General features: G+C 36.1%; 2 protein-coding genes and 2 long non-coding RNA genes across 12 annotated transcripts; 2 read left to right on the top strand and 2 right to left on the bottom strand.

The window, feature by feature from the left end:
* The first annotated feature begins 1,307 nt into the window (after positions 1-1,307).
* LOC118041677 (tRNA-specific adenosine deaminase TAD1) lies at positions 1,308-5,271 on the top strand. Of its 4 annotated transcripts, none has more exons than XM_035049147.2 (11): positions 1,308-1,623; positions 1,699-1,819; positions 1,949-2,139; positions 2,263-2,394; positions 2,897-3,025; positions 3,460-3,629; positions 3,705-3,781; positions 3,871-3,990; positions 4,082-4,169; positions 4,609-4,744; positions 4,900-5,271. In XM_035049147.2, exons 1-10 carry the CDS (start codon positions 1,458-1,460, stop codon positions 4,720-4,722), a joined length of 1,308 nt encoding a protein of 435 aa, XP_034905038.1. In that variant the 5' UTR covers positions 1,308-1,457; the 3' UTR covers positions 4,723-4,744; positions 4,900-5,271. The 4 variants fall into 4 exon arrangements, 3 of the variants coding, with proteins under 3 accessions (XP_034905038.1, XP_034905039.1, XP_034905040.1); XM_035049148.2 differs by having other exon boundaries at positions 4,609-4,723; XM_035049149.2 differs by having other exon boundaries at positions 2,900-3,025.
* Positions 5,272-6,541: 1,270 nt separating this feature from the next.
* LOC118041676 (uncharacterized) lies at positions 6,542-8,307 on the bottom strand. The gene is made up of 2 exons (XR_004686354.1): positions 7,275-8,307; positions 6,542-7,149 (listed from the first exon to the last, which is right to left on the bottom strand). It is a non-coding gene; the product is annotated as an uncharacterized lncRNA (long non-coding RNA).
* Positions 8,308-9,126: 819 nt separating this feature from the next.
* Positions 9,127-13,105, top strand: LOC118041675 (uncharacterized). 6 transcript variants are annotated; one of them, XR_012167804.1, is made up of 8 exons: positions 9,131-9,705; positions 10,103-10,650; positions 10,987-11,179; positions 11,270-11,334; positions 11,448-11,658; positions 11,814-12,159; positions 12,408-12,559; positions 12,630-12,769. XR_012167804.1 is itself a non-coding variant. In XM_035049144.2 (7 exons), exons 1-7 carry the CDS (start codon positions 9,535-9,537, stop codon positions 12,802-12,804), a joined length of 1,731 nt encoding a protein of 576 aa, XP_034905035.1. In that variant the 5' UTR covers positions 9,127-9,534; the 3' UTR covers positions 12,805-13,105. The 6 variants fall into 6 exon arrangements, 3 of the variants coding, with proteins under 3 accessions (XP_034905035.1, XP_034905036.1, XP_034905037.1); XR_004686353.2 differs by having other exon boundaries at positions 12,408-12,554; positions 12,646-12,767; XR_004686352.2 differs by having other exon boundaries at positions 12,408-12,554; positions 12,630-12,647.
* Positions 13,106-21,127: 8,022 nt separating this feature from the next.
* On the bottom strand, positions 21,128-22,038 carry LOC140954583 (uncharacterized). The gene is made up of 2 exons (XR_012167954.1): positions 21,564-22,038; positions 21,128-21,384 (listed from the first exon to the last, which is right to left on the bottom strand). It is a non-coding gene; the product is annotated as an uncharacterized lncRNA (long non-coding RNA).
* Positions 22,039-23,478: the final 1,440 nt, after the last annotated feature.

Genomic DNA, 23,478 nt, shown 5'->3' on the forward strand with positions numbered 1-23,478 from the left:
AAAATTTTAGAAAAGAAAAAAAACATAACAAAACAGAAAAAAACCACATGAGAAAAAACACTGTAGCAATCCACAGTAATTTGCAAGGAAAGTTACAGTGCTTTCCTCACATATTGTAACTGTAATTTTTAACCAGCTCAATATTAAAAAAATAAAATAAAAAAGATAATTTTGGAGAAAACAAAAACAAAAACAAAGAAAACCATGTAGAGAAACACTGTAGCAATTAACAATATTTTAAAGAAAAAAAATTACAAAACTAAATTATTAATCAGCTCAATATAAAAAAATTTAACAAATATAATTTTGAAAAAATAAAAAAATAAAATAGAAAAACTAATTGAAAAAACACCGTAGCAATCCACAATATTTTAAAGGAAAAAAATTACAAAGCAGAATTTTTAACCAGTTCAATATTTAAAAAGTAAAATCAATAAAGAAAACATTTTAAAAGAAAATTAAATGGAAAAAAAGAAAAAAAAAGCAAAGTTGGAAAAAAAAGGAAAGAAATTTCGAAAAAAAAAAGAGAAAAAAAAACGAAAAAAAATGAGGGAAAGTTGAAAAAAAAAAATGAAAAAATGCAAAAAAAAAAAAAAGAAAAAAAAAAAGAGAAAGCACTGTGGATTACTATTGTAATCCACAGTGATTTAGGTGTGGGGGAACAGTGATTCCCCCACACCATTTAGATATTGTTAATATAGAGTATAAATCTTATCTTCTAAACACCCACACACACATATATGTTACTTTGAATTAATTTGTAACGGGCAAGATGGTCACGTGCCTCGTTTGTTTGGTTCATGACAAACTTCCTTCTTTTTGTAAGAGACATGAAGGTAATTAAGTACTCATTTTTTATATATATATATATATAATTATTATTGCTTACAAGTTACGTTCAAGTGACATTTAATTATTTTTCTTCTTACTTGTAGTAAGGAGCTTGATCGCATTTCTGCAACAATGATTACTTTTATTTTTGTTATTTCATGGTCCGCCTTTATCCAGGATTTGAACCATATGGATCTCGGGTTCTATAAACAAGTAACGTAGACTGGTTATTGGGCCTTTCTGTGTTGATTTTCTTGCTCCGCGTTTTGTTTCTTCAGCCCATAAATATAAATATAAAGGTTTTTGTAATATTGTTTTAATAAAAAGAAATAATTTGAAGACCAAATAGTTATCAATTTAATTTATTTTTAAGATATTTTACAGAGTATAATTAAATTTAATTATATGATTTAATATTTTATTTTAAATATAAAAAATTACGCACGGACTCATCCATGATTTTATCAAATCGACGACGTATCAAAATAATAAACTAGCCGCGGTCTGTTCGGCTCCCGGCGAAAAACCCGGGAAAAGACGGTGGAATAATTTCTTGTGCTCCAAATTAGAACTTTCAATCGTCGAAACCCTAAAACAAATTCACAAATTCAACTAAAATTGAAACCATGAACACTGACATTCCAAATCCAAGTTATTCAACAGAGAAACAATGGGGAGAGAAAGTATCAGAGAAAGTGATGTCAGCATACAAATCTCTCCCTAAAAAAGGAAAGCCTCAAGGCTGCGAAGTCACCGTCTTAGCTTCATTTCTCCTTTCCTCTCCTTCTCAAGGTCACTAAACACTGCGTCTTCGCTATTTCTTGTAAACTCGATCTCTTTCTGATTTGGATTTTACTTTTTTCTCAGAATTGGAAGTTGTTGCGTTGGGGACCGGTACGAAATGCGTTGGACGCTCACTTCTGAGCAACCGTGGTGATATTGTCAATGATTCACATGCTGAGATTATTGCTAGAAGAGCTTTAATTAGGTTTATTACTATATTTAGCGAATTAATGCTTTTTTCTGTATGCTGAATTCCCCCCCCCCCTCTTTCCTGTAATAGCATTGATTCCCTAAGTATGTTTTTTTGTTTGATTTTTTTAATTAATTAAATTAGGTTTTTCTATGCGGAGATTCTACACATTATTCGCGGTTCATCTGAGGATGGATGTAATAATGGAAGCAAAGAAGTGAAAATTAATGATGGCAGTAACTGGATTTTTGAACTGGAACAGCATGGCTGTAGTGAAGAGAAGTTTAAGTTGAGAGAGGGTTGGCAATTGCATCTGTACATTTCACAATTGCCATGTAATTCTCGGTGATGATTGTAAAATTAAATGAATGCTCAGTTTCTACTTTGTTTGGATCTTAAAATAGCTTTGGGTATGCATGCATTTTGTGACTTTGTTTTGTTTTAGTTGTTTCTTGTAGGCGGGGATGCTTCTGTAAGTTCACTGTTGTCTCCTGCGAGAAATGTTTTCACAAGAGAAGGGGATCTGCCACCATCCCTATGCGAGAATGGTTCGACAAGTGACCTTTTGGAGGTTACAAAAGAGAATAATGGTACAGATGGATTCTGTATATTTTTTTGTATCTTTTTTGGCTTATGGTTATTTGACCTGCTTTTATATTTGATTCTTGCTGAGCTGCTTATTTGAGATTTCTGTAAGTTGCACTAGAGGTGGAAAGTGCATGGTGATATTACTGCAAGCAGGATAGTCTTGTCACCTTAGATGGCATTTATTGATATTACTCCAAGTAGGGATCTGTGTCATAGTTTCTTTCATAATACCCACATTCATTGGGAAGCATAGTATGATCTCAGAGAAGTGCTATTCTCTTTCTGGGGCAGGCAATAACAGAAGTATGTTGATCTCTGCTGCTTCCATGATCTTATGCCTTATCTTTTCAATTTTATTGTTGTTTTCTGTGATGACTATTTTATCAAAAATTTTAAAGTTATCATTTTTCTTTTAAGCCGGCACATTCTTTTCTTTAAAGTTATATCAAGATGAGATTTATTGGTCTCGACGTAAGCATTGTTTAACTCAAAACTATTTATAAGCAGGTAGACTTTCCACTAATGGTTCACAAATCAGTGGCATGGTTCAGAGGAAGCCTGGTCGTGGTGATACAACATTGTCAGTTAGCTGCTCTGACAAAATAGCTCGGTGGAATGTTGTTGGAGTTCAAGGTATGTTATTTCCAAATTTCCAAAGTAGCTCTTCCTTTGGTCCAGCCTAAATTAATATGCTAGTTTTCTGAGTTAGTGAACTTAATTAATATGTAACATGTCTTACATTTTTGTTTTCAATTTATCGCTTTTGTGCTCTTAAGTCTGGCATACCATTATCATAGTGCGTGCCATTGTCATGTTTCTGAAGCTGACACACTTGCACCGAATTTTGATTTTATGTGAATAACCTATTAATGGTATCATATGCACAAGATGGCTTCTGTTTGCACAGACATGCATGTGATATATTTTACGATGCCTTATTTTGACTATCTTCAAGAATTTTTGTTTTTTTGAGAAAATTATCTTCATGACTTGCTATATATAAGTAACCAATAGGAATTAATAATTGCTTTAGTTAAGTAACAAAGTTCTTATTCCTCTTATTTCAGGAGCTTTGCTTTCCTACTTTCTTCAACCCGTTTACCTTTCTTCAGTAACCATTGGGCAATCCTCTAATAGTCCCAAAAACTTTTGTCTAGAAGATCACTTGAAAAGAGCCTTGTATGATCGAATCCTGCCATTGTCGAACAAACTAGTTGCTCCTTTCCATCTAAACAAGGTATTTAATAGCATAGCATTCAATATATAGCGGATCATGCTCGTGATTATCTATGGTACATAACGCTACCAGCAGCCACTTTTTTATGCAGCTCCTGAACCACCCATGGAATTTAAGCATGCTGACACTGCTCTAGTAACTTTGACATGCGGGTAATTTTGAATTGATCCTGTTCCTGTTCTAGGTGCACCAATTATTTATCTCTGTTTATTTGTCACAATATACTTATGCCTTGACCCAGGTATTCCATATGTTGGAGCAAGTCTGGCATGCATGAAGTCGTCCTTGGGACCACTGGAAGAAAGCAAGGCACTTCTGCTAAGGGGGCACTTTCTCCAGCTACCATGTCCTCTCTATGCAAGTACACTGAGAATTAGGCTTATTCGTGGAAAGGTTTCCTTTGCTGTTATTGTTATCACCGTCAAGTCATAATATTTTTTCTTTTGTTCTAGAAAGCGGTTATTGGAGGTTTTCTTGACATTAAAGCAGGAGTTCCAGAGCAAATGCCCAGCCAAAGATATTTCTTATCGAGAACTCAAGGTTCTGCATTATTTCCTGAGATCCTTATTCCTGTTGGTTTTCTTTCTAAATAATAGTTTGATGATGTCTTGCTTGAATGGGATAAACTTGTAATTGAAACGCTATAAGCTGTGTTGATAAATTGTAAATGTCCATGTTGTTTGTGGATTTCACATTTTTCACTGGCTCTTGTCTCTTCCATTGGTTTGCAAATTCAGGCAGCATAAACCAATCTTCTCTTATAATAATAAATGTACGTCAACATTATGTGCAGAGTTTAAGTTCTTGGTTTATCTGAAGATCAACATTATGGTTCTTGTTGCTAGTACAGTAAGATTGACCTCCAGTATGATCATATGCTAATTCCCAAGCTTCATTTTCGTAGCCATATTAAGTCGGCAATGTATACATTTATGGCCTATTGAATCTCATCTTACTACTTTAGTAAATTCTCTTGCAGAACAATGCTCAAGCGTACAGTTCAACTTCAAAATATTTTAAAGAAAGTGCGGCTTTTAACAATTGGCCATTGAAACCCTTGGATTCTGAGGCCTTCTCCATTTTGAGGGAGTGAGGTATTGGTCGCTCAACTTCAGGTACTTGCAATTACAGCCTGTTACTTGTGCTGACTAACCACCTGGCAGTCGTTTGTCCAGCTCCATCTTATGCATAGCTAGATATGATACGATGCAACCAATTTTTGGGATAAAAACTAACAGGCAGTAAATTGTTGTGAACTTGCTCCCTTCAGGCCTCCCAGGAACTTGATATAGTATCAAGTGTTGCTGATGAGGACCTGTGTCTATCATCCACATTTTCGGCAGGCTGTTCACAAAGGAGGAGCACATCTTTTGCTGGAACCGTGATGGGTGCTTTTGCACCATTTGCTGCTCCACGACTTTCTCACGGCACATCATAGGAACTCCTGAACTGTTCTAACATCCTCCAGAGCTGCTGTGATGAGAGCTCACAATTCCTTCATGGCAGAGCCACATAACAAGTGAGTGCTGCAATAACATGTTAAACACACTGCCATAACATTTTAGGTGAACCTCTCTATAATGCCCACGTACATGTGATTTGACGTTGATTTTGATCTCTTTAAGTATCTGAATTTTGGGCACTTGAAAACTCCAAATATGTTTAGCTGTGGCCCATGCATGGACTCAAAAGAGATCTGACTGAAGAATGATGCACAAGACCTATCATACCTTTAAAACCTTACACCTGGTTTTGAACCAAATTAACCAATTATAATTTTTATGTTTACAATAAAATAATAAACCACATAATTTGAAAAACAAGTGGAAACTAAGTAAATTAACAATCTTAATTACTGTCTTTATTTTAAAAATCAGTTGAAGGAAATGAAAGATTTGGACAAAAACCAAATGTTTGGTGTAGAGCCACCACCAGTCAGTCAGTTGGCCTTGGCCGGATGTATGTTACAATAAAAAATTGACAAGAAAATGTTAGGTGCATAGCTACCACTAGCCAGCTCAGCTCAAGAATTGACGAACCAGATCCTGAATCAGTTTTGGCTAGTGGCCAGGATTGTTTGTGCACTGATCAGTCGAAACCCGATCAAACCTGGTTTCCACCGATCAAAAGTGGTAAAAAACCAGCAAACTTGAATCGGTTGAATTAGAACTGATTCAACCTGTCGTGTCACTTGATAAAGCGTTCCTCTTGGGTATTCAACCTCAAGACCACTTGCCAAAAAGTTCATCTTTCTAGCTAGTCAATGTGCGTCTCTCTCTCTCTCTCTCTCTCTCTAACAATTTCGTTATGGATAATGTTCTGTTTTTTTTTTTTTTTTTTTTTTATTATTATTAAATTCAAACTATATGTTTTGATTTCAGAGTATTTTAACAGTAGTTTCAGGGTTATACTCTCCTTATATTTAACAAATATAATTTCAATTCAAATCTAAAAATAAATTAACTCTTTTTTATTATATATTCAATAAACATAATTTCATTCAATTCAAATCTAAATATAAATTAACTTTAAATTATACAATTTAAATTTCTAAAACTCCTAAAAATATAAAAGTTAGAGCCGATATAACCTGATTGATTTGACGAGTCTAAAAATAACTTAGACAACCAGTAAAAATATAATTTCACTAAAAAAATCAACATACACGCACATATATATTTAGATGATATCTTATTGGATCGACTTGAGTTATAACACCATAAAAACAACTTAAATCTACTCGAGTTAACTTGCAATACTTGTGGGCCAGGTAATGAGATTGAAATAATTTTATAGAAAACAAACCGAAACAAATAAAAAAATCTAAATCATATTTAACTAAATATTGAAGATGTTGAATGGTAAAACTAAAAATAATAATAATTAAAAAAAATAAAAAAAAAATAACTGAATTAATACCTCAAATCCGATTTTTATATATAATGTTTCTTTCTTTTCGTGTATTGTTTGCCCGACCATTGATGGCTTATACTTGCTCTAGTCAAGAGGAATTCTAACCTTTGTTGGTCAGCACAATTTGTCAAATTGACAATTGTGATAATTTTTCACTACAATCTGCAAACTGAATGTGTGTGTTTGGTATTCTCGTCCAAGAACTTCAAATTCCAAATCATCATTGTTGATGATTAATCGTTTTCTTTGCAAGTTGCTCTACCTCGTCCTGTTGGTTGTCCGATAGGAAGGAAGACAAATTAGGGCGCTCGCGTCCAATCCAGGAGCTTACTCCACCACACGGACACATCATCTCTCTTATTCTGGGACCGCCACTTACAACGACTTTCAGACTCGGTCAAAATCCTATGAACCTAAAGCCCACAATTTCTCTTCAAATCCTTAAACTCCACAATAAACCCACTATTGACCCCTCCGCCACTGCCAAACCCCATGTGGGAATCGACACCTAAGTCTCTCGTCAACGAGATAGTAAATAAAGTGTCGCCAGTTGCGTCGAGGGAGACGAGAAACGAAGGAGAGGAGCTGGCAATTACTGCTCTTGTTACTGGATATACAGAGAAACTGAGTGAAGTCAAGGGAAATGCTTTTGAGGCACTTGATGTTCATGTTATTCAAATATATTAAAATATAAATGAATTGTTAGTGCATAATAAAAGTAGAACACACTACATTTATACTATTCAAAATGCTGTATTAATCATCATTTAGCCTTTTCGACTTGCGTTTGCCATCGGGAATGCTCTCAGGTCTCTGAAAAGCAAAAGACAGAAAGCACGGTTTGAAGCAGAGCTTGAGAGGCTCAAAACGATATGAAAATAGATAAGAGAACACATTGTCACTGGTGATCATGACCTTCCTCGTTAATTCTCTGTTGTTTCCATCATGCGTGACCCAGAGAGATGTGTTTTGCTCGTCTAGAGAGATGCTAAAGGGGGAATTGACTAAGCGAAAGAAATCACAAACAAAACAACAAGAGCAGGCCGCGGGAGTGCAGAAGGAGGATCTGGACGGGATAAGTTAAGAGGTTGCTTGTGAATGGTTCAGTTTGCTTGACCAATCAACCAATTTAATTCTATGGTGGTGGGACTGGGGAGCCTTGTTTCGATCCCTATGATGCGTGTTCCACTAAAAGAGGTGTCAGTTAATTAGCACCGCCGCCATCACCTCGCAACCCGATTTCAGATGGCTCGCGATCCGATCAATTATTTTTTAAAAACAATATTATATATAAAAACTATTTTAACATGTTTTTTATATAAAAAAACATTTTGAAAAGTAAAATTTAGGCACTCAGAAACAGCCACAGATTTATCATAGGACGGTAGAACTGACCACTCTCATTTCTTTCTTTTTTTCTTCTCTTTTTTCTTTGGCGTAAATTGACCAATCAATTCGACGGGTTAAGAGGGCGATCTCCCACAGGCTGCGGAATTCGTGATTTGTCTTGATGATAAATGGACCAAACATTATTTCTTTTCCTGTTGGCTACGTCTACGCCAAAACCTCACACCGTAAGGAAATGGTCTTTCACTCTAGAAGCACATGGCGAATGCCACCATCCTCACGCAAGCCAAGGTCTTAGTGTAAGAAAATTTCCTTAAGAGCAAGAACGAGGCAGATAGCAGATTAGCTATCGTATAGCAGTGATTATTCAAACTCTGAAATCTGGGATCGTAGGAATCCCACTTCAACACTGATTTCCAGCTCCAGATCATATGAAAATCAGAGAACCTTGGCCTTGCGAGTTTCTATCGTTTCATTTCTTCCTCTGACCTCAACAATCAATGCAAACTCTTAGCAATTTGGTTTTTTTTTCTCTCTCCCAACGATAAGAGATTTTGTTAAATCTTACATCGATCTGGACATGAAGCTAGACAAGATGCATTCTCGTGTATAAAGAATGAGCTATGCCTACCCAATTTCTGTGTCTCTTCAGGCTTTTTTTGACGCCTACGCTGCTTGCTTTGCACCCCATTTCACATGGATTAACCATGATCATGGACATTTCACGTTTTTTCTTCCGATTCACTCTTTAATTAATTATCATGACTGTGCCCACGAGAGTTATCCGCAATGTAAATCCCTCGATTAAACGCATCCTCTCACACTTTCCTTCTTTCAAGTTGGAAGATTTGTGGTGTTTTAGGCTAATTTGACTTTAAACACTAATTTAAAACTCCATTAAATGTTGGGACCGCTGGTAATGGCCACTATATAATTAATTATGTCTTAAATATCATATCAATTTTGAACTCAATAACTAAATTAAGTAAACAAAAAAAAAACAATTAGTGTTGAAAATCTCACATTCGTGGATCAATGGAAGAATCATGGAAGTGATTCCTGAATATGAAAAGACAAAGTTGCCAGGCTATATTCATCCTCTGTCACGAGGAGGGTGATTAGGGATTCAAGTACTTTAGTCATGCTTAATTACTACGCACCACTAGATTCTAAAAGCCCCCTCCAAACGTTATGCTCCTTTTATATATATATATATATATAAAACTACTCGGAGAAATCCAAGGACTGGCTTTTTTGATAAACAGAAATCCGATGGAAGACTTTAAACGTGAACTAATTAGCAAAATGTCTTCATAAATGCAAGAGGGACAACTCAGGACTCTGCTTCTAGTTAACCTCTCTTCTTCTTCTTCTTCTTCTCTGTATCTAGCCAGACTTGGGACAGTCTATTTCTTCTTGTTATTTTTTTGGGGGCAAACAGTCCATCCCGTTTATTCTCTCAACTATTCTTTTTCTTTGAATATTAGAGACTTCAAGAAACTCTTTATGAGGGAAGACCTTGAGCAAAGGACTCAAAAACTCTCCACATGTAATTACGTGCACCAAAAGGTAATGTAGAGCTATATATAATCACAAGTCAAATTAGAGCTTTTCAAGGTAGAGGCCGGATAGAGCCTGTGAAATCATGAGGGAGAAAGAGAATTATGCAAATGATATCCGGCACTCAGGGTTTGAAAGATACTTGACAAAGCAGCCGTGGCGAACAGTGAAAAAGAGAGATGCTGCCTCTGTTTTGGTAGCCTTCTTTCTCATCCTCTTCCTTGGCGCCTTAGTATTTGTGGGTTGGTTTGATGCTGTAAGTTCTATCAAACCCTTTTTCTGTTTTTTTTTTTTTAAAAACTAAGTCCTACGAAGCCTTGACAATATATGCAAAACCCTTTAGATAACTATCCATATCTGTATGTATGTACGTATGATCCTATCAAACCCCTTTTCTTGTTTTGTTTTTTTTAGTAATTTTAACTTTCATGATAATTTCCTTAACAAAATCAATATATGGTGTTTATTCCAGCCCCCTATTTTTAGTGTCTTCCAATTAACATCGCTGGGGTGTCAGGGGGGCTGTCTCTATAATTTTGTTGCCTTACTTCGTCTGGTTGCTTATTTTCTTTAAATTTCAGAAGAGAATGGTGTTAATTTGTCGTCGTTGTTGTTTACATAGTGCTAACACAAGCCATGCCTGTAATTTTCAGTCGGTATTTCGAGGTATTCCTCGAAAACCAACCCTAACACCAACAGGAATGCCTTCAGAGTTCCCACTCCGATGCGCCACAGGAAACCTGAAGCAAACCTGTCCAGAAAACTATCCTGCTAAGCACAACCCCACCACAAATCCTGACCGTCCGTCAAACCTTACTTCTACATGCCCATCATACTTCCAATGGATCCATGATGATCTACGACACTGGAAAGAGACAGGAATCACGCAGGACATGATCGAACGGGCTCGAAAAACAGCGCATTTTAGGCTTGTGATTGTCAACGGGAAGGCCTATGTAGAGAAGTACAGGCAATCAATACAGACGAGAGATATGTTCACCTTATGGGGTATTTTACAGCTTCTAAGGTTGTATCCTGGTAGATTGCCTGACTTGGAGCTCATGTTTGACTGTGACGACCGGCCGGTCATTCCATCGAAGCATTTTAGGGGCCCAAATGCTGCCCCACCGCCACTGTTTCGATACTGTTCAGATTGGCAGAGCTTAGATATTGTGTTCCCGGATTGGTCATTCTGGGGCTGGTATGTTTTCCCTTTCTTAACTCCATCTTTATTTATTTGTTTATTCTTGTTTTCAATATTTTTCTGCGGATTCCTTCCATGTCCCAACAATTAATTTTCCATGACTAATTTAAACTATTTGCGTCACTTTTGGATCCACGAAAAGCTTTGAGCTTTACCCAGTTGACTCGATGTGCTTAGAAGCTTGGTTTATGAAAATTTAAAAGGCAAATACTTCTCCAAAAAATTGAAAGCATAACTTAGGATCTAATGATAATCAAGTGGCAAATAGGATCCGAGGCTCTTTCGGCTCTATAAAGGCCATCTATAACATTCCTGTTGTGTTTGGTATGGCAGGGCTGAGACCAATATACGGCCATGGAAAAACTTGTTGAAGGAAATCAAAGAAGGTAACAGCAGAACTAAATGGAAGGACAGGACACCCTATGCTTACTGGAGAGGTAACCCATGGGTGTCTCCAATAAGACAGGACCTACTCAAGTGCAATGTCTCTGAACAGAATGACTGGAACACTCGCCTGTATGTTCAGGTAATACGTGCTTTCTCTTTTTCTCTTTTTTAATTTGTCAATGATGATTAAAGGGAGGCATCTACAATTTTCTCTTCAACATTATTTCAGGACTGGATAAAACAATCTAAAGAAGGGTACAGAGAATCAAATCTACAAGATCAATGCACCCATAGGTAAGCAAAAAGCCCCCCCCCCAAAAAAAAAAAAAAAAAAAAAAAAAACAGAAGAAGAAGAAGAAGAAAGAAGAAAGCTCTTGTTAATATTGATGAAAGTTATTTCTTTGCAGGTATAAGATCTACATAGAAGGATGGGCCTGGTCTGTAAGCGAGAAATATATCTTAGCTTGTGATTCGATGACCTTGTTCGTGAGGCCTCGTTACCATGATTTCTTTATAAGAGGCATGGTGCCATTGCAGCACTACTGGCCTATTAGGGACACCAGCAAGTGCACTTCCCTCAAGTTCGCTGTGGAATGGGGCAACAATCACACCAAAGAGGTAGGTGAAGATAAGTGTCATGAATCTGTCATTAATTTTCATCTACTTGCATACCTCATATATGTTCATGTGGATAATTGTCCAGATAATTTACATACTGTATATCCAAACTGTAGCCATTGACGTAACTTCTGCACTAAATTCTGGTGTTGCAGGCACAAGCCATAGGAGAGGCTGCTAGCAACTTCATTCATGAGGATATGAAGATAGATTATGTGTATGATTACATATTCCATCTACTAAACGAGTACGCAAAGCTCTTGAAATTCAAGCCAAAGATACCCCCAGGAGCAGACGAGCTATGTCCAGAAACAATGGCGTGCCCCACAAATGGTATACATAGAAAGTTCATGGAGGAATCCATGGTGCTGTCTCCGAGCGATGCAATCCCATGCACCTTGCCTCCCCATGATCCGTCGGTTCTTGGAAGTTTGCGGGATAGAAAAGACAAATCAACTAAGCAAGTAGAATCGTGGGAAAATGAATATTGGGAAAAATTAAGTAAGAAGCAATAGAAACCGATTAATCTAATTTACTCCATCTTTTTTCCTTCTTATTTGTTGTGACCAAATAGGTGCTTTCAAGCAATTACCCCATCTCCTAAATCTAATTGCTTTCGACCTTGTTACTGTAATCAAGCTCAACTTGAGTATTTATATCAAATAATTATCTCAACTCAACATCCTAAGATAAGAAATATATAATTTTTTAATACATCTTCTCAAGATCCCTTTTTTTTTTTTTGTTAGTAACCGTATGCTCATAAAGCCTGAGTACTACGATGTCTTCAGTAGAAGCATGGTGCCAAGGCAGCACTACTGGCCCCCTTAGGACCAGCGATAAGGGCTACACTCATCAAGTTTGCCGTGGAATGGGGCAATAACCACACTGTTCATGTAAAGTATATACCTGCAAGACTCTCTAATTTCTATTGATTTATGAAAATTAGCAGGAATTAATTACGGGCACAGGCCATTGGAAAGGCAGGAAGCAAATTTATCCAGGAAAATCAACGATTATGTGTTTCATTTGTTGAAGAAGTACGCAAAACTCCTGAAATTGAAGCCAAAAACACCGGCAGGAGCGGTTCTGAATCAGTGGGCAAGTTCTGGGGATGGTCTACGGAAAATATTCATGGAGCAGTGAATGGTGAAATCTCCAGATGATGTACTCATTCCATGTATTATGCCTCCTCCATATGATCCTAATGCAACTCTGAGAGAGAAGAAGAGATTAAAGGCAAGTCGAGATGTGGGAAATTGTAAATAAGAAACAATAGAAGCCTCTTCACTCTTGAGGGGAGCGAGATAATTAGTCTGTTCTTCCCTCTTGTTTTTGAAGGATTTTCAATCAATCCACTTGTAGCCAGAAAAAGAAACTCTTTTGTTGTGCAAATTCCACACAAATCAAACATAAAATAAAAAGGAGAAAAACTTAATTTAGTCCCAAAACGATGTACTCATTTTCAATTGAGTCCCAGATCCATGAATTTTATCAATCAGGTCCAATAGATGGAGGACGCCTTGGAAGCAAGCTGCACTGCACTTAATTATGTATATAAGTGTTTTCAACATATTTTTAAAGTTAAAAATATTCTAAGCAAAAATAAAAAAATTTATGTATATATATAATTAAATAAATTAATAATTATATATGTTAATAAAAAAATCTAAAAATAAAATTGGAAAAATTAAGAGACAAGTTTACATCAAAATATTTTATTTTACAAGATAAAATATCTATTCAGTTGTATTTACTAAATTTATTTGTTAAAATAATTTTTTTATTCAATCAAACAATAATAAAAATAAACACGTGCATTAATTTGGTTGGATAGAATAAAAAGAAAAAAAAATATTATGTAAGACTACACATATTAAAAATATTATAAGAAAATAAATATCTTTTGTTTTAAAAATAAATTTCACTTATATAAAGATAAAAAAAAATGAAGAAATGAAAGAACCTCTTTAAAAATTAAATACATATAAAATAATAAAAAAATAATTGTTATTTCAAAAATGTTCCTTGAACAAAATAAAAGAGATAAAGGATATTAATCTAAATACAAATAAAACAAATATTTAAAAAATCATTAATTTTAATTTTTTTTTTTTAAAAAAAAAAGTCAGGCCTGCTGGGCCTAGCAATTAAGGTCAGCTAGCTTGGCCATTTTATTAAGGCCCATACAGCTGGGCCCTTTATAAAATTATACAAACTAGTTAATATATCTGATTTTTCATGCAGTTGGTGGTATTTGTGAAATATTATAATCGTATCATTATCAATGGTATGGTAAACAATTAATTTGTACCTTGATGAGTTTAAACACGTGTACTAATCAAAAGCGAGTATGTACAGCTGGCAAAACTTTTTTAGTATTTGTTTAAATTCTTAATATTTTGGGATAGAGAAGAAGAGTGTTTAAAATTCCTTGTTATTGTTGCTCCAATCCCTCATTGTCCGTTCCAAATTCAGCTCCTTGTTATTGCAACCTTAATATATATATATATAAGCAAATTTAAAATATTAAATCGAAATTTTTTAATATTTTATTATTATTTTGATTTGTAGATATTAAAAATAAAATAGTAATAATAATAAATTATTTTAATATATTTTTTTAAAAAAACATGGTGCAGATAATCTTTTTAACATACGTGAACCAGTTCACGCGTGCCTATTGCATGGCCCAGTTATTGGCCTGAGCCAATAACCGGGCCAGGCCAGCCGGGCCCAGCCCAAAAATTAAAAATAAAAATAAAAAAATATATAATAAAAATTGTGTAGGTAAAAAATATATAAAATAAATTTATTGTTTTTTTATTTATTCATTGACGTAGAATCAGAATAAACATACCAATTTAAATTTATTTCATGCTATTTTACTTGGTTATATAAAAATGTGCGTGCAAAAATAATAATAATAACTTAAGATAAAATAAAATAAATTTATTTGGTATATTCACTGACGCCAGAGTCGGGAATAAAAAAAATACTAATGTAAATTTATGTTATTTTATTTTGTTTTGTTTTTATTTAGCTACATTAAAAAATAAAAAATAATGTGTAAGCGTAAAAAATAAATTGATTTTTATTTGTTTATTCACTGACGCCAGAGTCAGGAATAAAAAAAATGATGATTTAAATTTATTTTTATAGCTACGTGATATTTATCAACGCCAGAGTTGGAAATATTCGTAGTTAAATATTCGCTGACACCAGAGTCAGGAATATTCTAAGCAAATTTTCATAACATAAATTAATAAACATTTAGCAATTTAAGACGAAACCAGCAATGCAGTCTGCCTCAGGCAGGACGTTTAAGGGGTGATAATATCTTCCCTTTTACGTAACCAGTCCCGAACCATAGAATCTATGTTGACCAGTTAGGGTTCCTAATGACCATAATACTAGGTGGCGACTCCTTAAATAAAGAATATCCACATTAAAGAACAGGATGCCAGAAATCCATTCTTTCCAAAGAATTATAATTTTTAAGGCCGCCGTGATGTCCAGGTGTGACAGAATGGCGACTCCACTGGGGATTAATGGACTAAGCTTTGCCTTTTGTTTATCAATTGTTATAATGTTTTTTTTATGTTATGTTTATTTGTTTATTTTTCTTGAATTTACTGCTTTAGCATGCATCCATGTTTATATTGTCATGCATCACATTGAGAGCACACACCTGAAAATCTAGGATAAGTGGGAAAGTAACGGTACCCCAATGGCTTTAGCCTGGGTAAGACTCGTGAAACCATCCAACTCTCACTTGATTGTTTACTTGGAAGTGGTTGATATGCCAAACTGATATTACTCAGGGCCTCTATTTTCACACTACTTGTAAGCCTCATATCGACCTTTCATGGACGATCACTGAGCATGCGAGAGACCCTTTGAAACTAGATAATGACCAACCCTTTGATGCACTCAACAATTAGGATCTTCCCATTAGGTTGTCATCCCGTGAAGGACGTGTCTGCATTCCATACGCATTTTTAATTGAATCAACATTTTTGCATAAATTGCATGATTTACATTTGCAGGTTGAAATATAGGTTCCCATTTGAAACCTACATATAATAAACCCTTTCGAGAAAAGACAAATGGAAAACGAAGAAAGAGCCCAGTTGGAAGCCCAACATCAAAAAGAGGTGGACAATCTTAAAGAAGAAGTCGCAAGGCTTACTAGTTTACTCGAGCAGGCCTTGAGAGATAAATCCGGAAAAGCAACACTTACAGCTCAGCCTGAACCTATGTTGGTAAATCCCTTCAATCTACAGAATCTGGGGGCAAATGGATTGTCGTCTGATTTTCAACAAGCCATGCATTTTCATCCAGCATACCCCACGAGAATATCATTTACCATTGATTCTACAGAGAATGAATCTCAAAAGGGCAAAATGGTAAAAGAAGATGAGCTGAACAAATTCATTGCCCTAGAACAAAGGATGAGGGCATTTGAGGGAATCCACCTATATGATCCTATAAAGGCTGCTGAGATGTGTTTGGTGCCCAACATAGTCATTCCAAAAAATTTTAGAGTGCCAGAATTTGTTAAATATACGGGAATTCAATGCCCCATAACTCATCTCAAAGCATACTGCAACAAAATGGTTGAGGTGGTTCATGATGAGAAATTACTGATTCATTTCTTTCAAGACAGTCTGAGTAATGGTGCCCTCACTTGGTATATGCGGCTGGACAATACCAAGGTTAAAAAATGGAAGGATTTAGTTGATGCCTTCATGAGGCAATATAAGTTCAATATAGATGTGGGTCCTGATCGGTCAAGCTTGCAAGCTATGAAGAAGGATAACAAAGACTCCATAAGAGAATACGCCCGAAGATGGAGTGAGGTAGCTGCACAAGTTAACCCTCCCATGTTGGAAAAAGAAATGATCAGTTTATTTTCCAACACCTTTAAAGCTCCATACTTTGAATACTTGGTTAGAAGCTCTGCACAATATTTTACTGACCTGGTTGTTGTAGCTGAGAGGATTGAACAAGCCATTGGGTTAGGTAAGATCGCTAACCCGACTGAGAAGAACGGTTTCACTGAAGATGGTTGCCAAGGCACTTATCATTTCTATAGCTAATTGCTTCACATCGACTCCTAGAAATCAACTATCTTGAAGATAAGGCTATGGTGATATTAGGTCGAGAATGATCTACATTTGATTTCAATTGACTGTTGAAAAGATGCCTTTGTCGAGGAGAATGAATGATTGAAATATTCCAGAAATTCCAATCAATGATCGCTAAATGTTTAGCCCCTTTATATGTTATCTTGTCAATATTCACAGCCCAAGATGTTGTCATAAGTTCTTTCTTGTTGAACTTATTTTCTAGAGTTTCAATGAAAATAATGAGTTTGTCATTCAATCGTGTTTACGATTAGCATTATTCATTTTTTTTCTAAGAGAGTTTTCTTATAAAGATTCACAAACACATCTTTGAAGCCTTATGCGATCTCATAAACGCAATTCATCTCTTTTACCAAAAAAATCAGTTTCCCTATTAGAGTTTTGAAAAAAATTGATCTGGCATTTTGATTTCAAAAAATAATTTGATGTTTATTCAAAAACAATATTTTTGACATTCTACTTGTAGAATGACAAGTGAATCAAGCAACTCCATCATTAAGGTGACTAAATTATAAAAACAATTGTGAAAAAAAAAAGAATAAACACCCTTACCCCATTACTCTTGAATCATGTGTTTTTAAATGTATGAATAATGGTATGTAGTGAACTTGTTGCACATAACTCATGAAATGCATCTTTGCAAAGAATAAATCATCACACTATACGAGGTCAAAGTTTATCGATCATAGCTGCTTGCGCTTGAAATGAGGAAAGGCCATCTTTGTTATTCCTTTCACGTTCTAAAATAAGTACATCCCTTGCAAACCCTTTTTGAGCCTGAATAATTTTTCTTTCATAAAAAAATCCCGACTAAGATCACACCCTACACTGAGGGCAAGTGAAATTTCAATGATCAAGAAGGATGATAAAGCCGTGAGAAAGCCAAAAGGCAAAAGAGCCCAAGAAACTCAAATGCTAAGGATCAGGCCTACATAAAAAAAACGGGCAAGTAAAATTTCAATGATCAAGAAAGAGGATAAAGCCGTGAGAAAGCCAAAAGGAAAACGAGCCCAAGAAACTCAAATGCTAGGGGGCATGCCTAAATCACAAGAAAAAGTGATAACCAAGATAAAGTGAGTATGCTCTAGCAAAGCAATGAAAAAGGAAAAAAGGGGCAAATCAAAGAAGAGCGGCAAAAGAACTATGAATGACGTCAAGAGTCAAACTATTGATAGTGATCTTCAGTCTTTGGAACCCTGAAACACTCTTTGAGCCTTATGAATCCTTTTCTTTCATAGCCAAAAACCACAGCCTACGTTACGTGCCTGTAGAAGTCCTTTCTAATCAAGCAAGCAAGCAATCTAGAACAATAAACAATGCTCTCAAAATGCAAAGATACTCTTTCATAAGATTCATGACATCAAGAATAAACTACTCATTATTATTCATGCCGATAAAAATAAATGTTAAAAAAGAGACAAGTTTTTCTCTTACAAAACCTCGAGCTTTTTCTCGAGCCCTTCACTTCGAAACAAAAGGTCATCTCATGACATATTTTCACCGAAGACCTCATTACCAAACACAAGAGCAAATAATCTCTTTTCCAAGAAAGAAAATAACCAAGGAGTTGCAAGATTTCAAAATCAAATTATTTTAGACTCACATCGAAATAAATTTTGTTTTCAAAATGCAAGATCAAGATTTCAAGATTCATTCTAGACTCGTATTCCTTTACCAAATGAGAGAATGACCTCTTAAAATCATTATTCATCTAAGTCAGTGACATAGCACACTTGGGGGCAATGACCAGTACAAGGGGACAACATTGTGTTTAAGGAAAATCTATCATCCCTTACAACAAGACAAGGGGGCATTTTGCTTTACAAAAGACAGCTCGATCCTTTCAGCAAGTGATACCGAATGTTTTTTAACAATGAGACGAGGGGTAATGAATAATCCTCTCAAATTATTTGACGAATCAGAAAATCTCTAGCAAGCAAGTGGGTCACGATGGGCACCACAAATGCTGAGTTGTGCAAACAAATTTGGAAATAGACTTACATGGGCCAACTCGAGTGGGCTAGAAAGCTAAATGACAAAGATGACTCAAATCAGTTAGCAAGATCTCACCAATCAATCAACAAGAAGACTATGAAGAAATGGGGGCCTATATTTCAAATCAGGTAAAGATGCATGCATATCATTTAACTTTGAGACATTGGACAATGAGTTTTGCAAATTTCATATGAGAAAATTCCAACGAAATCCATCAAGTGGAAGGCCAACTTGAAATGGCCAAAGATCAAAATTGCTGTTGAAAAATTTTTCATTTTTGAGAATTTTTCAACCTGGGCAGGCCACCAGAAAAATCTCTGTATTTTTTCACCACTTTTCAGCCTCAACCATCATGGGTAGTGCATTTCCTATCCTACCTCCATTCGAGCGCGCCTTTGAGCCCTCGTCTTATCTCCATTCGAGCGCGCCTTCGAGCCCTCGTCTGAGTTCTTTACGAGCGCGCCTTCGAGCCCTCGACCATCAAAGGTAGTGCATTTTCTATCCTACCTCCATTCGAGCGCGCCTTCGAGCCCTCATCTTACATTCGAGCGCGCCTTCGAGCCCTCAACCATCAAAGGTAGTGCATTTCTTATCCTACCTCCATTCGAGCGCGCCTTCGAGCCCTCGTCTTATTTCTTTTCGAGCGCGCCTTCGAGCCCTCGACCATCATAGGTAGTGCATTTCCTATCCTACCTCCATTCGAGCGCGCCTTCGAGCCCTCGTCTTATCTCCATTCGAGCGCGCCTTCGAGCCCTCGTCTGAGTTCTTTTCGAGCGTGCCTTCAAGCCCTCGACCATCAAAGGTAGTGCATTTTCTATCCTACCTCCATTCGAGCGCGCCTTCGAGCCCTCGTCTTACATTCGAGCGCGCCTTCGAGCCCTCGTCTTATCTCCATTCGAGCGCGCCTTCGAGCCCTCGACCACCTCAGGTAGTGCATTTTCTATCCTACCTCCATTCGAGTGCGCCTTCGAGCCCTCGTCTTACATTCGAGCGCGCCTTCGAGCCTTCGTCTTACATTCGAGCGCGCCTTCAAGCCCTCGTCTTATTTATGTTCGAGCGCGCCTTCGAGCCCTCGACCATCAAAGGTAGTGCATTTTCTATCCTACCTCCATTGGAGCGCGCCTTCGAGCCCTCGTCTTATCTCCATTCGAGCGCGCCTTCGAGCCCTCGTCTTATATAAAAAAAAAAAAAAAAAAACTTGTATTTTTCCACTGGGCAGGTAACCCATTACAATGTGACCAACTGGGCAGGTAACCCATTACAATGTGACCATCTGGGCTGGTAACCCATTACAATTTACCAACTGGGCAGGTAACCCATTACAATGTGACCATCTGGGTTGGTAACCCATTACAATATACCAACTGGGCAGGTAACCCATTACAATGTGACCAACTGGGCAGGTAACCCATTACAATGTGACCATCTGGGCTGGTAACCCATTACAATATACCAACTGGGCAGGTAACCCATTACAATGTGACCACCTGGGTTGGTAACCCATTACAATATACCACCTGGGCTGGTAACCCATTACAATATACCAACTGGGCTGGTAACCCATTACAATATACCATTCTATACTGGGCAGGTAACCCATTACAATGTGACCATTTGGGTCGGTAACCCATTACAATATATCATCTTATACTGGGCAGGTAACCCATTACAATGTGACCATATGGGCCGGTAACCCATTACAATATACCATCACAAAAAAAACAAAGAAAAAGAAAAAAGAAAAAATAGGTTGTCTTCCAAATGACTTGTTTTCTATATAAAAGTCATATGTCAATCTCTGGTTTTCGAAGTTTTCAAGACTCTAAAAAAAAAGGCAAAAGTTCTTTTTGTATCTAATTTTCTTTATAAATTTACTACACAAAGCTAAAAGAAAATGAAATTTTCTAATATCATTGCATAGTAAATATTATAAAGAGGGGGCAACTGTCATAACCAAATTTTTGAACAAATAATAAAAATTAAATATAGTTGACAATTGGGTTAAGACAACAAATCTTGAAGTTTAGGGATAAAATTATCAGATTTGAGAATAAATTGGTCAGAAATTGAAGAATTAATAAGTTTGGAAATTTACTTAAAATTTGAATTATTTTAATTAATGAAATTATAAGAATTAATAAGTTTGTGGACTTAATTAAACTTTGATTTAATTAATTAAATAAATTCAGGGGCTTAATTGAAATTTATCCAAAAGGGCAAAATTAAAAGAATTAATTAAGGATCAAATTGAATAATCCATGAATTAAGGAATGTTTTGTAAACGTTGCACCAATTGAGGGATTTAATTGAAATGTATCCAGAAAAGGGCAAAATTAAAAGGAATTTTTATTTAATTGAGAGGTCCAATTGCAAAATTTCCAAAGTTCAGGGGTCAAATTGAAAACTCCCGTTTCCAGCCAAAACGGCACCGTTGCTAAGGAACAGCCGTGTGTTCTTCTCCATCACGATTCAACAGGAGAATCTCCGATTCATCAGGGGAGCGGATAATCTGCAACAAATTTGATCTTGGACCAAGTCGTTTGCCGATAACCATGCATAATACAGTCCTGCAAAAACAGAACTGGAGGAGGTTGAGTTTGGCTATAAAAGGAGAAAACAAACAGAGACGAAGTGGGAGCCAGGGCGATCAACCTAGAAAAATAGAGCAATCAAAACACAACCCAGAAAAATAGAGAAGAACAGAAACATCAACACAAAAAGCAAAAATCCAGAGCTAAAACAAACAGGGCAGAAGCACACCAGGGGGGAGGACGAACAAGCCTGCAACAGTGAAGGGGAGACCCAGCATAAACAGGAGGGACAAAACAGAAAAAAAACTGAAGCTAAACCCAGGAAGAAACCGAGAAAAACCCCAGAGAAAACAGAGCATAAATCATAGTAAAAAAGGAGCAAAAGGAAGAAACCAGGACGAAAAACAACCGAGGCAGGAGGTCAGCAACAGGGGAGGCAGAACAAGCAAAACCCAGACTTGTCTTTGTCCAAGGATTCAAGCGTGAATAGGCAGAACTGAAAAGAACAAGCAAAACCCAGACTTGTCTTTGTCCACGGATTCAAGCAGAATAGGCAAACTGAAAAGAACAAGAAAACAGAGGGGAGTGGGTTTGAAAATAAAAAGGAGGAGAAGGACGTTCTTCGGCAGGAGCTAGAATCATCACGCCGTCTGCTTCCCCATCGCTGTCTTCACCCAGGTAAACTCTCTTCCTCAAGCTCTGCGAATTCAAGATTTCAAAATGATGTTCGAAACAGTGCGAAGGTAAATTAATTACCTTCGCACTGTGCAGGGGCACGCGTGAACTAGTTCACGCGTGCCTATTGCATGGCCCAGTTATTGGCCTGAGCCAATAACCGGGCCAGGCCAGCCGGGCCCAGCCCAAAAATTAAAAATAAAAATAAAAAAATATATAATAAAAATTGTGTAGGTAAAAAATATATAAAATAAATTTATTGTTTTTTTATTTATTCATTGACGTAGAATCAGAATAAACATACCAATTTAAATTTATTTCATGGTATTTTACTTGGTTATATAAAAATGTGCGTGCAAAAAAAATAATAATAACTTAAGATAAAATAAAATAAATTTATTTGGTATATTCACTGACGCCAGAGTCGGGAATAAAAAAAATACTAATGTAAATTTATGTTATTTTATTTTGTTTTGTTTTTATTTAGCTACATTAAAAAATAAAAAATAATGTGTAAGCGTAAAAAATAAATTGATTTTTATTTGTTTATTCACTGACGCCAGAGTCAGGAATAAAAAAAATGATGATTTAAATTTATTTTTATAGCTACGTGATATTTATCAACGCCAGAGTTGGAAATATTCGTAGTTAAATATTCGCTGACACCAGGGTCAGGAATATTATAAGCAAATTTTCATAACATAAATTAATAAACATTTAGCAATTTAAGACGAAACCAGCAATGCAGTCTGCCTCAGGCAGGACGTTTAAGGGGTGATAATATCTTTCCTTTTACGTAACCAGTCCCGAACCATAGAATCTATGTTGACCAGTTAGGGTTCCTAGTGACTATAATACTAGGTGGCGACTCCTTAAATAAAGAATATCCACATTAAAGAACAGGATGCCAGAAATCTATTCTTTCCAAAGAATTATAATTTTTAAGGCCGCCGTGATGTCCAGGTGTGACAAACATGATATTGATAAGAGGTAAACTAAACTGAAATTATCCAGATTTGAATTAATTTTTCCACCTGTCAATATTATCTCAAGCTTTACTTTTGCTCCTTGCGTGGAGCCACGTGGGATATGAAGCTAAGGAATATTCCTTTTGAAATCCTCCTCTTCCCAGCCATTCCCCGTTGCTAATAAACAAAAACATAAATTATTAGAAATACTTTGTATTTTATTAGCGATAGTATTTTATATGTTATTGTTTTATTTATTATAATTTCTATGCTATTATTTTTATATTAAATATTAATTTATCGAATCAATAAAAAAACATATAAACTATTATAGGTTTATCATTCAACATGTACTATGATTTTATTATTACTTAAAATACCCTTAAACCGTTTTCATCTCCTTCCCCGTCTCCGTTGACCAAGACCGCCGCCTTAACGACCAAAACCACAACCTTCGAGTCCTCCTTCGACAAGACCACGGACTCATCATATCCTCATAGA

This window comes from Populus alba, chromosome 14, assembly GCF_005239225.2.
Source record: "Populus alba chromosome 14, ASM523922v2, whole genome shotgun sequence".
Lineage (NCBI taxonomy): Eukaryota > Viridiplantae > Streptophyta > Magnoliopsida > Malpighiales > Salicaceae > Populus > Populus alba.